We start from the raw sequence: 15,184 nt of genomic DNA, 5'->3' as shown, positions 1-15,184 counted from the left end.
GAAAAAAACATTTTATATAACTTTTATAATTCTAATGGCAACTGACATACAAATATAAATTCACAGAAATAACAAATGACTGGAAAAGTTAAGAAAAACTATTGAAATTTAATTTGTCAATAAATGTGGGAACCCTAATGTAATGTAATACGAATCATAAGGAGCTGGTATAAACCATGACATAAGGACTAATGGCCAGTTGTACTCCTCTCAGGATCTATCCACAGATGAGGATCACTTTGCTTCTGTTGGAAATGTGGAATCTGCAAACGTCTCTGGCAATCCTTGGGACTTTGTGTTTGACAGCTGTAAGTGGATACAAAAATGGAAAGGTGGAGAAATCTTGCGAGAGCATGATGCCAGAACATCACAGCCAACCCAACACTACGGCCAGTCCATACAGGCTGACTGTGAATGCCAGTAAATTCAGCCCAGGGATGGACATCAGAGGTGAGGGGGGGGAAACACATTAAACAATGATTATCATTTTTACCAACTTAGATGTTTTGAGTAAAGTTGAACAATCATATTGCTTCCTTTTGCCAGTTGCCTTTATTTATTGACACTTCCACTGTCCATAGTCACTCTCTCTGGAAGTGACCACTTTGAAGGCTTTCTAATTCAGGCCCGAGATGCCACAAACCCTGATGGATCAGCTGTTGGCTCATTCGCATTGGTAGATCCCAAGATTTCCCAGCGTTTGACATGCAACAGTATAGAGGTACTTTATAGTGGAGGCCACGGTTTCCACGAAAATATTAATCAGCACAATTGTTTTCCACATTGATAATAATATAAGAAATGTTTCATGAGCACCAAATAAACGACACATGATCACACGACTGATCACGTGACACTGAAAACTGGCATAATGGCTGCTGAAAATTCAGCTTTACCATCACAGGAATAAATTACATATTATAATATATTAAAATAGAAAATTTAAAATGGTTATTTTTAAAATTGTGTAATATTTCACATCATTACTGTTATATTTATAATATATAACAGCCATATAAAATATTTATAATATAATATTACTGTATTTTTAATCGAAAAAATCGTAAGCATGAGAGCTTATTCAAAACATTTTGAAACTTTTAACCGGTACTGTATTTAAAAATATCACATGAGCAAAAGTTCTATTATACTAAATATCATTGGTTGATCACAGCCCTGCTGTTGTATAAATCACACTTACCATGAATTATTTGATATTACAAAGTATGCTAAAATGTGTCTCAAAATCTGCTTTTAATGTTGAAGAGTTGCCGTACAATGAAAGTATTATGTCTTTTAAAGGGCTCTGCCGTTAGTCACACCAGTAATGCCAAAAAGAACGAAATTCAGGTGATCTGGAAAGCCCCGTCGAATGCTCCTCCCACTGTACAGTTTCTGTGAGTGTGTTTCTAATCTTACTGTCATTCAATATTGAAAATACTCATAAACAAGTCACTCACTGTATTGGCTCTTTTCAAAAAACAATATTTGTGGTATATTCAAATTTAATATGTTTTTTTTCTTCCTTTTTTTCTCTCACATCAAGTGCCACAGTTCTTGCCCACTACAAGATATTCTGGCTCAAACTTCCAAGTCCGGTCATATCTCAGGGTGACGTGACTCCCGCTCCACCTCAATCTACCACCATCGTGTCTACAAACTCTGCAAGCACCTCTATACTACCTGAGCCAGTACGTGCCAAAATACTAAAGATACTCTGCTCTTATAAGCTGCTTTACATAGCATTTTAATGTAAAAAAAAAAAGCTGCATGATGCCACTTGTCTTACAGTTCACTCCAGAGGGATGTGGCAGGTGGAAGTCTTGTCTTATTGACCCTGTCGGCTGTAACCCTTCTATACACACAAACTGCTTCTTCCTTTCTTTTTCTACTTCGGGCCAAAAAGTTTCGTTTGAGCTCAGTGGCCCTGCACAGGGGTACGTCTCCTTTGCCCTGTCCAAGGATAAATGGATGGTGAGCATGATCAAATGCATTTCAAATTGTAGCATTATAATGAACTGACTTTAGATATATTATATTCATGTGACCCTGAAGATCTTATGGTTTTTCTAGGGAGATGATGATGCGTACTTGTGCGTAAATGACGGGGGTCGTGTAAGCGTTGAGTCCGCACACACAACAGGAAGGACATACCCAGAGGAGGCATCCCAGGTGAGAGAGTACTTCAGGATTTGAATGCTGCTTTTAGTTTTCAGTATGTTACAACATAAATTTAAAACCATAAAAACACTATAGTCCAAAAAGATGACAGCGTGTGCTCTAAACTTTATGCAGTGTCAGTCATAAAATGTAATCAGCATGATTTTCACTTCCTCTGCAGTCTGTGCTGACTGATGTAGGCTGGAGAGTTTCCGATGGGGTCATTCAGTGCAAGTTCTCTAGATCCATCTACACCCCTCAGGATCCAGTCCGGTTCAGTCTTAACAACAGTTACTATCTGTTCGTGGCACACGGCACTGCGGAAGATGGTGAGATTTTCTGCATCAATGACATAGAGTGTTGTTATTGTCAAATAAAGCTATTAAAAATTATTTTCACTAATTGAAATGAAGCTATATATATATATATATATATATATATATATATATATATTAGATGAAACACTTAAACTTGAAAATAAAAAATGGGAAGCATTGCCTTGGCAACTAAATAAAATAAAATAAGTTGTAGTACTAAAATTACTAAAAGTAAAATTGAAATAAAAACAAATGATGTAAAAAAAAATCTAAATAGAAATATAAAAAAACACAACAAAAGTACTACAACTTAAATAAATAATATAAAATAATACAATATAATACTGTATATATTATATGGCTTATCTACTATTCTATAATGTCATCAGTGTTACTTTAGTATATATATACAGTGTATATATATATATATATATATATATATATATATATATATATATATATATATAAAGAGTTCAGATGCAAAAGCCTCTAAGTGTCATCTGACATTTTCTTCTAGAATGATAATTTTTATCAAGCTCATATATGTGAGTTCAATAATTTCACTTAAATGACAATTATTAGGTAATTTTCATTGCCAATTAAGTGAAATAACTGAACTTTACAAGCTTGATAAAAATGATCATTCTAGAAGAAAATTTCAGATGGCACTTAGAGGCTTTTGCATCTGAACTCTTCATATATATATATATATATATATATATATATATATACTAAAATAACACTGATGAAATATTACAGAATAGATAAGCTACAGTAGATTGAATTTTTGTCTTATGTGTGCTGTCACTTTTTTTAACTGCTACATTTACAGCATGATGATATAGCAGGAATTGTCTTTCCGGCGGTCATCACGTCCTTCGCGGCTGTATTTCCCCTTTTGGCAAATGATCATGCATCTCATCAGATACAGTGTCACATATAACTTTGTTTTTATGGCCTCCCCACTGCGTGTTACTCCACAGATCCGGATTTCTGACCTTACTGGTTAACAAGTCTGTGAAGGCCTGAGCAATCAGTGCTCATTTCCTTTCATTTATTTTATGGCAGGGTCATTGGGTGCACAGGGAATAAAATAGTTACAGCTGGCTTGCTAAAGTCTGAATTAAACTTTTACAAGGAAATGAGCACACAAGCATTTCTTAAAAATCTTTGACCAGGTGATGTTCTACGATTTACACAGCAATTGTCTTTTTATTTTTATTTTTTATATCCTATCTTTATTGTATGATAAATCACCATTTTTATTGATAGAAATGGTGTGAGATTATGCTTTATCCAAGTTATCTCATCAGTTTAATTGTTGTGTTGTTTTGTTGTGCTGCAGGTATGATCCATAGACACACGTGGCAGCCACTGATATCGTCCCACCATCAGACCATAACCGGCCCTCCTGAGATACTGACAGGTTCTCGATCTCCACTGCTCATGAAATGTCATGGTAAGTGTTTTGCTGTAATTAAGTTTACTGCAGGATACCGAGACTTCCATGAATGGTTAAATATATGGTCAGGAAAAGGAAATGTTGCATGTGCAAGTGCAATTATCATCATTGTGCCATTGAAAAGTGTATTGCAACTGCTGTGGAATAAAAGCATGACAAATTGGTAATTAGATAATCTACTACATGTTATTGGTGTAAATTGCAAAATGCTGTCATTTGCAAGTTTCCAAATATAATTCCAAATGTAAATGCAGGAGCTCTAATGCTGATTGCCTGGATGCTAGCAGGAAGCACTGGAACATTACTCGCTGGCTATTTTAAACCCGATTGGCCAGAACGAACATTGTTTGGGCAAAAAATATGGTTCCAGGTATGAAGTATGTTTTTATTATGCTGTTTTTATAAACTGTTTTTTTTTTTTTTGTAGTTGCTGCTTGTTACTTATTCATGCTTTAATACTTTGCAGTTTTCTGAACATTTCACTTGTAATCAGCTTTTCTTAACTGCATATATTTTTCATTTTCTCTGTTTACAGGTGCATCGCATGTTGATGTCCCTTACAGTTTTGCTTACAGCTGTGGGCTTCATTTTCCCTTTTATCTACCGAGGAAAATGGAGCACAGTGAGTCTCTGCCTAGACAATGTTTTGCAATAAAATGCAATATTCAATGTATTAAATACCACAGTTACACTCCTTGCCAATAGGGAGCGCCCCATTTCATTGTGTGTGTTATATTGAAGCCCATGTTCTATAATATGTGTTTATCTGTACAGTATTACAGCTTTTATTATTGTTTTCAGATTGAATTTTAATTTAAGAACACTTTACAATAAGGTTTCACTTCTTTACATTAGTTAACTACAGTTGTTATAATGAACTAACAATGAACAATTACACCATTTATTAATCCAGCATTTATTAATTTATTATAGTCATTCATTAATTAACTTTTAAAGTCAAAAGTTGCATCTGTTAACATTAGTTAGTACACTGTGAACTAATATGAATGTGAACATTTTTATTAACGAACATTAACAAAGGTTAATATATGCCGTTGCCATTGTTCATTGTTAGTTCATGTAACTAACTAATTAACTAATGTTAACAAATAAGACTATTTCTAGAGATTTTTCTCTCTTTTAAAATTTTAAGATTTAAAAAAAAAATGTCATCTAATATTTAGATTTTCATTTATTTCAGATTTATTTCAATTTCTAATAATAGTTTTGGTTTTAGTTAACAATCCTATTACCAAATGTGTTTGCAGAGAGCAGGTGCTCATCCCTACCTAGGCTGCACAGTTATGATTCTCACTTTCTGTCAGCCTATAATGGCTGCATTCAGACCAGCTCCAGACTCCTCAAGGTACTGACTCATCAATGACTCCATATTTACATCTTCTGCTTACATATAAATTGAAAAACATAATAACACTAGGATAATCACTTCATTTTGCCAGGAGGTGGATATTCAACTGGTTGCACTGTGGTGTTGGACATGCTGCTGAAATTATTGCCGGTGAATTTCGCTTTTTGGAATTTTGTTGTGTAGAAAATCTATCTCAAATAAATCCGTTTCTATCTGTAATAATTACATTGTTTTTTTAATTGTTGCAGTGATTTCCATATTTTTTGGAATAAAGCAACAGTCTCTCTTGCTACCTTACCCGTGGACCACAGGGGTTCTCTCTGCTTTTGTGGTTTGGACCATCGTGTTAAAGCTTGTGTTAAAACTTCATAAGCACGATGTTATTAGAAAAGGTTTGTATGAATCATTTTCACATTAAATACACCTGAAAGACTGTGCAAAAGCAAAAGTCTGATTCATTTGGAAGTACACAGTACCTGTTCAATCACGTTCCCTCTTCCTGTGGTTCAGACATACATTTGAAGATGATTCCAACTGAGAGTGAAATGGAGCAAAATATGTTTTCAAAGATAACATTATATATTTAGTCATTTTTCTTGTTTCAACAGGAAGTGTCAATGAAGATAAACTTCCAGTTTTCTCAGACTTTTCAGGGAATGTAAACTGGGTAAGTTTACTTTACTCAGACTTAAAGGTGGAGGTTTTAAAAAAAACGTAATAAATAATAAAATAAATCAGTGTGTATTGCAATAGGCACAACAAAAACTTACAGTAAAATATAAGGCTCAAAAACAACCTTACATAATGTTAATATAAGCATCTAAATGCCCTTCTTTTTGCTTCCACAGGATACTAAGTTTAGAGTGGCTGTCCTTGCCGTGTTTGTGCTCGGAAACTCAGCTTTCTGTCTCTCACTGCTCGGCTCCATAGGGAACGTATAACCAACATATGAATCACATGGCAGTTATTCAGGACATAAACTGGGATGAAGGCCTACAGTTAGGCCTATTTATACAGCAGAACAAATCATCATCAGTTGTCATTTCATTTTATTGCAAGGTTTGAACAGTATTTTTGGATTGAAAACATCCTGCAAGGAAGAAACATATCTATTAAGATGCCATTTCAAACATGAATATTATGAAGTGAAATTCACACATATTTTCAATTATTATTTTCACACAAGAATAAATGTTGACATTATAAGCAGGCAATCAAAGCATAAAATATTTAAAAGGCTCACAATGTTATAATGGTACAGAAGCCAGCTACTTATCTGTAACACCTCTGGAAGCTACATCCATAATATTCTCTATAACAGACATTCCAAGAAGCGGTTTCTCTTGTCTTAAATTGCACTTTTAGTCTGATTTAATAATAATAATAATAAATGTATTTTATTTACTTCTGCTCACCACTGTATGGTTAAAGTGACAAAATATCTTATAAACAATAAACTGAATGGTTAAGACTCAAAATTTGTATTTTCTAAAACTATGTATGTTATATGAAATCAGAATAATATATTTCTCAGTGTTTGGCGTTATTTTTGTACATAGTGCAATTTAGGAATGCGTTACTGTATAAATGTTCCATCTGGAGTAATATAAAAGTGTACCCAGGATAAAATTCAGAATGAAAATACTATTCGCATCCAAAAAATTAAAAAAGGTATGACATCATTTCTGAATATTTTTACTCACCTATTAAGTTCCAGGTTTGTACTAATGACTGTTTTACTGTTTAATCTATTTCTACATGCGTATACTGTAATGGAAACTTGATTTGTGCGTCAGTGCTTCATTTAGGCAAATCATTCAGTCTTGTTGCTGATGATTGGCAAAGATACCTGCCTCCCACCTCTGGGCCAGGGCACTTTTTCGTCTGACTCGAGGGAAAGGAACTTCAGGGAACTAAAGGAGAAAACTTCACCTGTAAAACTGCATGCAGTTTCCAGTTTCAAGGTGAAATGGGCACAGATCAATGAGATGTCAAAGATGTGAAACAGATGAAAAACAGTTGCTTTGCAATGGAATTCAAACACTTATATATGATTCATGAGAGGACAAACAGAAAGTTATGTACAGTTTAAAATCTGCAACTTTGAATCAGCATGCCTAAATTGAATGTACCTTGTGGTCGCAGGACAAAGCGGAGCGATCCATTTTGCGCATCTTCGATGGAGATGAGGGGGATGACTTGGATTTTGCTGGTACCTCTCCTGTAAAGTGTCCAAATAAAAGAACGATGTTTACTTCACTACATCTTTGTGTAATAACATCAATGAAGTAAATATTTTACTGGTTGCAAAATGTGCTACCTGGTCTCTCATAAGTGAAATTCTGCAGTTGGCTGGGGGACACGAGGACTGTGTCATATCTCTCCTTTACATATAGTTGTGCTCTCTGCCTCCGAAGCTCCTCTTCTCTTTGCTTCACCAACTTGATCTCCTGATCCACCAGAGACTGGGTGCTGTGAGAGCGCAGTTTGAAGAAGGGATTGTTCTGAAACGTGCTCTCTTGTGTCTCTTGACATGCAGTGCTCAGGCAGAATTCCGAGGCACTTCGAATTATGAGATTTGATGTCTCCAGGATGATCACGTTGTTCATGTCTGGCCATTCTTGGAAACTGCTGGTCCCTGGAGAGAGCAGCCCACCTTTCCCTCGATTCCGTGGACTTGTGGGGTACGAATCCGGCTCGAGTATAATGACATTGCTGGCGGTCATTTCATGGTATGTGGGATTTCTTCCAGAAGATGCAGTGACGGACAAAGTTGGAGTTCTTGCACTAGGGGACCTCTGAGACCTGCATCTGTCTTCCGGTGTGTCAAACATCCGTCCTTTCACCCCAGGCTCTGATCTACTGTGGTGAAGAACACTAGGCCTGGGTTGAACTTGTGTAGCGTCACCAGCAGACATCTTTGCCATTGCCCTCTCTCGTCTGAAATTCTCCTCTCGCTCGAGAGCTTCACGGATCTCCCGCTCCACTGGAGTCTCTGGCTCATCGTAAGGTGACCTGTAGCTTGTGTCGTCCAGACCAGAATCCTCCGAACAGGGGCTGAATTGAGTGTACTGGTGCTCCCCCAGACCAAGACTCTCAATGTCAGGGTCTCTTCTAGGGCGGTCAATGTTGCGGACAGGTGTATACATGAAGCTGTGCCCACCCTGGCAAGATCCCTGCTTCATCACTGGCCGGTGCACCAGACCCTTGGTTTGCTCTTCCATCTTCTGCCATTGCTTGCGAGCAACCCTGAAATCCAGATGCTCTGTGCTGACATTCTCGCTCTTTATTTCCTGAACCACGCAGAAGTCCTGCGGCAACTTCTTGTCGAGCTCTGAAGTTGAACAAGACAGGCGCTGCAGGTTGTGTTTTGAGGTTTTCCCAAGCTCATCTTCGTCCTCTGCAATCTTAGTTAAGCTGCAGTAATGGACAGAAGAGTCCAAAGAAATATCTTGCAGCTCACATTCGGTGGGACACTCTGGTTGTTCTAGAATCTCAGTTTCATTAAGATTCAAAGCCAGGGCTTCATCTTCAGGTTCAGCATTGTTATCAATCACTTCAACTTCTTCCTGCCTTGCTTGGTCTTCCGTGTTTACCTCTGCTTGATCGATAACCAAGAGATCACCGTTCTCTTCAATCTCCTCTTTGTTGACAGCTGGTGGAACTAAAGATCTCCATGGCTCCTCAGCATCACTGTCTGATGAAATTATGGCCATTTCCACAAGCAGACAGTCACTCAGGTCATCTCGATCCATATCTGGGCAAGTTTCAGTCTGGACTTCAGAAATCACCAGCTCATTCATTTGCTGCTCCAGCACAGATTCTTCTTCTGCCTCCACCCTCTCCTCAGGTTCATTGTGCTCCTCCTCCTGGGCATCATCAGAATTGTTGATTTCCATTTCCTCTTCTGGTTGGTCATTCATGTGAGGGTCTTCATGAGAATCAGAGGTCAAAGATTCTCTACCATTCAGCTGTTCTTGTTTGTTGACCATAACGCTATCTTGAGATTCTTTGCTCCCATCAGATTCACCTGAGCTATCACTTGCATTAGTTATGCCTTTGTCGCCTTGTCCACCGAGGTCTTCGTGGGGGTTGCTCTTTCTAGTATCCAGGCACTCTGAGAAATATGTGGCAAAACATTCATTTACCTCCTCAGTGAATTGGCATGTCTGGTCCTCTGTACACCCAGGATCCATTTTACAGTCTGTTAGATCAGCCATTTCTGAAAGCTGGCTGGTCTCCATGGTGACTGTTTCAGAGAGGTATTTCTGCTCTTTTTGTTGCTGATTTACAGAGGTGCTTTTGCCTTCATTTAGTTCACTTCCATATGACCTTCCCACACCAGCTGTGGCTCTCTAAGAAAGTTACATTGAAACAGATCTATTTAGAATGAAAGGAACCAAGCTTAGAAAGACTCAAAACATGACAAACGCTAACATTTGTTTTCTCTTAGTCTTGGTCCTTGAAAAGTCTCAGATCCAATTAACATAGACAACCAGCCTTGTGCTGTTTTCTGCAGATTTGCACCGTGTCACTTTAGTTTCATCAAGCTATTCTGGCATCCATGCTGTGAGGAGTGGGTGGACCTCTTTGATACCAAATAACCTTGAGAAGTGGTTTCTAACAATGCAGGCAATTACAAAGTGGGCTGAAAATCTACATGAAAGGATGTTTTAGTAGCCTCAAATAAAATATGTGACCTCTGCTTTAATTTTAAGTATGGAATTTTAAATAAACTCGGGTTGGCCAATTAGTTAATACAAGTTGTGATCACAAAACCTTCTAAGCTTTAATAAAGAGAATGCTAACACTACTGACAAAGTACACTACTTTCTTGAAAGTACTATAAATCCAAAAGCTAATTGGATGACTTTACTCAGTTACAATCTACAATAATTCATATTTCCTTAAAATGTATCAAGTCAAGTCAAGTTACCTTCATTTATATAGCGCTTTTAACAGTATGGATTGTTTCAAAGCAGCTTTACAGTGATAATGGAAATTAGCGTAACAGTGAAGTTGCGAAGATCATTAGTCATTAACTTAGGGGCCGCTAACATGACACCGTTCTAACAGAAAACCCTTTACGCGCTCCGACCGCCCATCCGCACAAAAAGTGTAAGGTGTCTCGAGAATCCACTCCCTGAAATAGGTTAGAAGGTGCAAACGATTATCCGTTTTCTCTGCGCAAACCTCAAAAACGCAAACCCGCGAAAACGCAGACGGCACGCGCATGCGCATCACGTGTTCGGTCGATAGGTATGCACGTTTTAATATATATGTGCGCAGGCGTGTAGTCCTTCACAAATCAACCCTCAACAAACTACTTGTTAGGCCTTAGAAATGTATAATTCAGGAAAATTTTAGTTGCGTCTGCGTAGCCACGCGAACCGGAATTATCCCGACAACGTTTTATCTGTATAAAGGTAAAGGGAAGGAGGCCTTCACAGGGGAGAGTGACACTTCAGGACTGCGTTGATGTCGTGTCCTGGCGCTGGTCCTTCATCAGATCTGGATACGGCCTGGATCCGGCGGACAGCGGTAAACCTCGGGATAAACAGATATTAGACTAATATTAGCGTAGACGCCATCCTTCTTATGATGTACCAAGCACATCAAGATTTATGGGAAGTGTTCACGGTCCCGGCTGATCTAAACTATGCAGCCTAACATTGAGTTATAGAAGTCTATAATGTGTTATGTGTATGCTAGGCCAAAGAGATGTGTTTTTAGTCTAAATTTGAACTGACAGAGTGTGTCTGCTTCCCGGACAATGTTAGGAAGATTGTTCCAAAGTTTTGGTGCTAAATAGGAAAAGGATCTATATTGCGTTAAGAGCTCGCTCAAGTACTGGGGAGCTAAACCATTTAGTGCTTTGTAAGTAATCAGCAATATTTTAAAATGCATACGTTGTTTAATAGGGAGCCAATGCAGTGTTGACAGAACCGGGCTAATATGGTCATACTTCCTAGTTCTGGTAAGAACTCGAGCTGCTGCATTTTGGACAAGCTGTAGTTTGTTTATTAAGTGTGTCGAGCAACCTACCAGTAGAGCATTACAATAATCTAGCCTTGATGTCATGAATTTGTGAACTAATTGTTCTGCATTTTTCATTGAGAGCATATGACGTAGTTTAGATATATTTTTTAGATGAAAAAAATGAGGTTTTACAGATACTAGACATGTGACTTTCAAATAAAAGATTGGTATCAAAGAGCACACCTTCCTAACCGACGACGAGGACTTGACAGAGCAGCCATCTCTAGGTTATTAAGTGAGGAAGTTTTCACTTAATCGTTTATCATTCCCCTTCTTTTGTGCTGCTTCAGCTCACACTCATGCAACATAAACTGAGAGGAGCTTACATTATGAGGATGATCAAAATGCCATTTCATTTAATACTGTCATAGTAAATGTATTTGCAAGATATGACTTCAGAGGGTCTGTTCTGTGTTTTTTTCCCCATAAAGTAGTGGTTGCCTGGCAACATGCTCCATCTGAGGAGGCTGTCTTGTTTATTATACAGAGCCATGTATATGCAGCTCACTAGTCAGAGACAACCTTATCAAAGTGCCATGATGCAGTTGGTTTATTAGAGCAATCAGCCTGAGTTTATCCAGTAAGAGAGACAGAGAAACAAATCTATTGCTCATATCGAGCGGATATGGTGTTCTTTTATGCATGCCTGCTGGTGCTGTGACCACCATTAACCCCTGTCTGTTTTGGAAAATAGATTTCTAATGTCTGAACATCGCATCCACTTTGCCAGAGGTGGAATTCTGCAGATACTGTAGCAAAATTATGTCATCAGTTATTATCCAATAAGTGTGACTGTTGCATTAAAGGGAAAAATCCCCCCAAATTAAGATGTGTTAGGGACTAACACCCTCTGTCACCATTTACTTCCATTGCATCTTGTTTCCATCCAATGAAAGTGAATGGTGACTGGTCTCATTTTGTTTTCCACAGAACGTATATGGATTTGCTTTTTGTGGTGAATGTGATTTATCCCTTTAAGTCTTCTCTCTGGTAAATGGGTAGCTATATTCTACTCTATCACTGCAGTGTTGACATTACAAGCAGATAAGGAATTTATACCGATCAGTCATAGAGATTTCGGATATAGACAGCACAGCAGCATCATAACTCTTTTTAAATACACTGGACACTCTTCCAAGCACAAATGCAGCAACACAGAATTCCTGCATCACTCGCTCGTCGTGCCTTGCGCATGCAGATGTTCACCAAAGCAGATACGGATGCAACAGATGCACAAAGCTTCAATATTGTGATACCTACCAGCAGCTTTAAAAAGAGGAGCCAAACGGATATCATCTCCAATCTACCGCAATACGCACATGCCTGAATAATTTGCACTGATAACGCGAGTAACCAAATGGCGACTCGTCGCGAGTAATTCATATGGTTGAACTCGATGAGGGAAAATCAAGCTCGCGACAAATTCCTGTTCAGACCTATCGATCCGTCAGCAATTGTCAAATGTGAAATAGAGCAGATAAAGATATTGACAAAAACGACAGCAACTGAATGCACGAGCCCCGCCAGCACTGGTTGCACTGAAACGGAGCCGATCTGTTCCTCTGGGCGCCCACACTTTCTCAACCAACTATTGAACGCTTGGTTGTGCCCACGCGATTTTTGAACATGCAGTCCATATTCTAAGCAAGGTCACTCTTGGACTCTTCTTTAATATGGGTAGGATGGGGTAATATGCCCCCCCCCCCCCCCCCCCCCCCTAACAGCAATGTGGATTTAGCCTACTTTTAACTGTAACATAATAGATAACTTTAGCATGTGCAGGGTGATGATGCATCAGCCAATGTTATTATAGGAAATAAATAGAAACATTTGTTATAACACAAAATGTAAAATATATATTTATATATATAAAGGGTAAGATGGGGTAAGAAGCCCCCTGAATACACTTTTGCAGAATATAATACCTTTTTATATAATTCTTATTAATATTTATATAATGTTTAAAGTGTCATTAATGTAAAATACTAAATCAACTATTGTATTAAACATTTTATTCTGACAATTTTGGTTGATAATAATTTAATAACAGATGACAGCAGAATCCCAGTAAAATTGATTTATCTGAAAGGTAAATTATTCTATGACTTGTATATGTAACGATTATATTCTGTTATATTGCTTATGTTGCCTGTTTAGTTTGACCTAATTCCCATGCTCCAGTTCCTTATTGGTTGTCATAGTTACTGATTTGATTTGTCATGCACCTCTGTGCCATCTAGTTTCCTTTGTTTGCTCTGTGTATTTAAGTCCTCAGTTTGAGTTAGTTCCCGGTCTGGTATTGTTTGTGTTTAAGTGTTTGCGACTTAAGCTCCTGTTATTCTCTCAGTGTTTAAATAAATAGTGTTTAGATTTACTCCTGGTTTGTTCCTGAGTAACCCGTGACATATGCAGGCATTTATATTTAATATTTTAATTGAATATATGTCATAATAGCAAGACTATGAATGCATATTTAATGATTTCACTACACTAACCTAGGTTTTAATGAAAACAAAGATGTCTGGGATTAAAACAACTTACCCTAAGGGTCTAAATTTATATTTTATACACTAGAATAAAAACTATAACTTTTACTCATACAAATCTAAAAAACAATGATGTGTACACAAATTTCTCATTAACAAATAAACAAAAAATTCAACATAATATTTTAAAGTAAAATATTAACATAAAAAGTTAACCTCAAAATAGTTTGGACAGACTAAATCTCACATATGTTGATATTCTATATTTATTATCTATAAAACTCATCCTCTCATCCTCCACTTAGACTCTAAGCCAAACCAATCCTCATGTATCATTATGTTTTTCCAGGAATAACCCAGAATTCAGTATTACTCAAATCTGTTCTATTGTAATAATGTCACATGTGATGCGAACTCTATTCATTGTGTAATTCCACACTCTCTAACTTTATATCCAAATGTTTAAAAAATGTCTTTTTTAAAAAACAATCATTCCAATGGCTTGATCATGAAATTGGCGTGGCTTAAAGTGACAATCTTTTGAGAATGCATTTAATTTTGTGAAAACTAATCATGGTTTTTAGACCATATTTACAACACCATTTTGGGTGATATGATTGCAAATTGACAAATGTAAAGATCAAATGCATCTTAGATAAGCCGATATTACCTTTAACAAAAGTAAGTTTGTTGGAGGATATTCTGTCTGTTTGCTGCTTGTGTCACTGGCTCAGTCTCTGCATGTTTCCCCCATCTTTTCTGTTTTTGCTACCAACCCACACAATTGACAGAAAACCATGAGTACACTCCAGCAAATTGCAAATGTAACACCAAAAAAGGCATCATCTCTCTCTCCTCCGTCTTTTCTACTTAAGACCTTCCCACTACAATGCACAAATTCGCCAAAACTCCAAAGTGTACATCTGAGGCTTTTTTAAACTCATTAAAAAGCATTAAAAATGTTTCTCACCAGACGCAGGTGCACAATGACTCTCCCCATCCAGAAAGATGTGTTATTACACTATGTGTATTCCATATCAATACAAAAGTTTGAAATCTGAATACTTACTGTCATGGAGCTTTGAGGTCGGCTGGTTTAACAGTGAAGGTCTCGTTTCTTCCTTTGAGTGCATGTATGAATGTGTTTGACAGAAGCCACAGCTGTGATTGAATGCGTGGGAATCGACCAATGGCAGCGCAGTAACTCCACTGACAGACATGACAAGCTCAAGCTCAAACACACACAGACACATAAATGGGAAAGGAGAATAAAAAACATCTTTACACACAAGGAAAAAAGCTCGCACCAGACGACTGTTATCAGAGTTTCGCCGGTGAACAGAATTAAATA

General features: G+C 37.5%; 2 protein-coding genes across 3 annotated transcripts in view; one reads left to right on the top strand and one right to left on the bottom strand.

Moving 5' to 3' along the window:
- frrs1a (ferric-chelate reductase 1a) overlaps positions 1-6,294 on the top strand; it is a 6,960-nt gene extending 666 nt beyond the window's left edge. Inside the window, exons 3-17 of the mRNA XM_079612428.1 lie at positions 215-450; positions 582-721; positions 1,303-1,397; positions 1,547-1,691; positions 1,792-1,974; positions 2,074-2,172; positions 2,342-2,489; positions 3,823-3,936; positions 4,194-4,309; positions 4,475-4,561; positions 5,208-5,305; positions 5,400-5,458; positions 5,557-5,700; positions 5,917-5,975; positions 6,157-6,294. Of these exons, the coding sequence (XP_079468554.1) occupies positions 228-450; positions 582-721; positions 1,303-1,397; positions 1,547-1,691; positions 1,792-1,974; positions 2,074-2,172; positions 2,342-2,489; positions 3,823-3,936; positions 4,194-4,309; positions 4,475-4,561; positions 5,208-5,305; positions 5,400-5,458; positions 5,557-5,700; positions 5,917-5,975; positions 6,157-6,249 (1,803 nt within the window). The 5' untranslated portion in view covers positions 215-227 and the 3' untranslated portion in view covers positions 6,250-6,294. The remainder of the gene's footprint in view (positions 1-214; positions 451-581; positions 722-1,302; positions 1,398-1,546; positions 1,692-1,791; positions 1,975-2,073; positions 2,173-2,341; positions 2,490-3,822; positions 3,937-4,193; positions 4,310-4,474; positions 4,562-5,207; positions 5,306-5,399; positions 5,459-5,556; positions 5,701-5,916; positions 5,976-6,156) is intronic.
- Positions 6,035-15,173, bottom strand: LOC306998390 (uncharacterized protein). 2 transcript variants are annotated; one of them, XM_079612424.1, is made up of 4 exons: positions 14,903-15,173; positions 7,629-9,663; positions 7,441-7,529; positions 6,035-7,248 (listed from the first exon to the last, which is right to left on the bottom strand). In XM_079612424.1, exons 1-4 carry the CDS (start codon positions 14,906-14,908, stop codon positions 7,237-7,239), a joined length of 2,142 nt encoding a protein of 713 aa, XP_079468550.1. In that variant the 5' UTR covers positions 14,909-15,173; the 3' UTR covers positions 6,035-7,236. The 2 variants fall into 2 exon arrangements, with proteins under 2 accessions (XP_079468550.1, XP_079468549.1); XM_079612423.1 differs by lacking the exon at positions 14,903-15,173 and adding an exon at positions 12,608-12,929 and having other exon boundaries at positions 6,329-7,248.
- Positions 15,174-15,184: the final 11 nt, after the last annotated feature.

This window comes from Phoxinus phoxinus (genome assembly GCF_949152265.1).
Source record: "Phoxinus phoxinus genome assembly, chromosome: 5".
Classification (NCBI taxonomy): Eukaryota; Metazoa; Chordata; class Actinopteri; order Cypriniformes; family Leuciscidae; genus Phoxinus; species Phoxinus phoxinus.
Note: the sequence above shows the minus strand (reverse complement) of the source record. Positions and strands in the feature narration are given on the sequence as shown.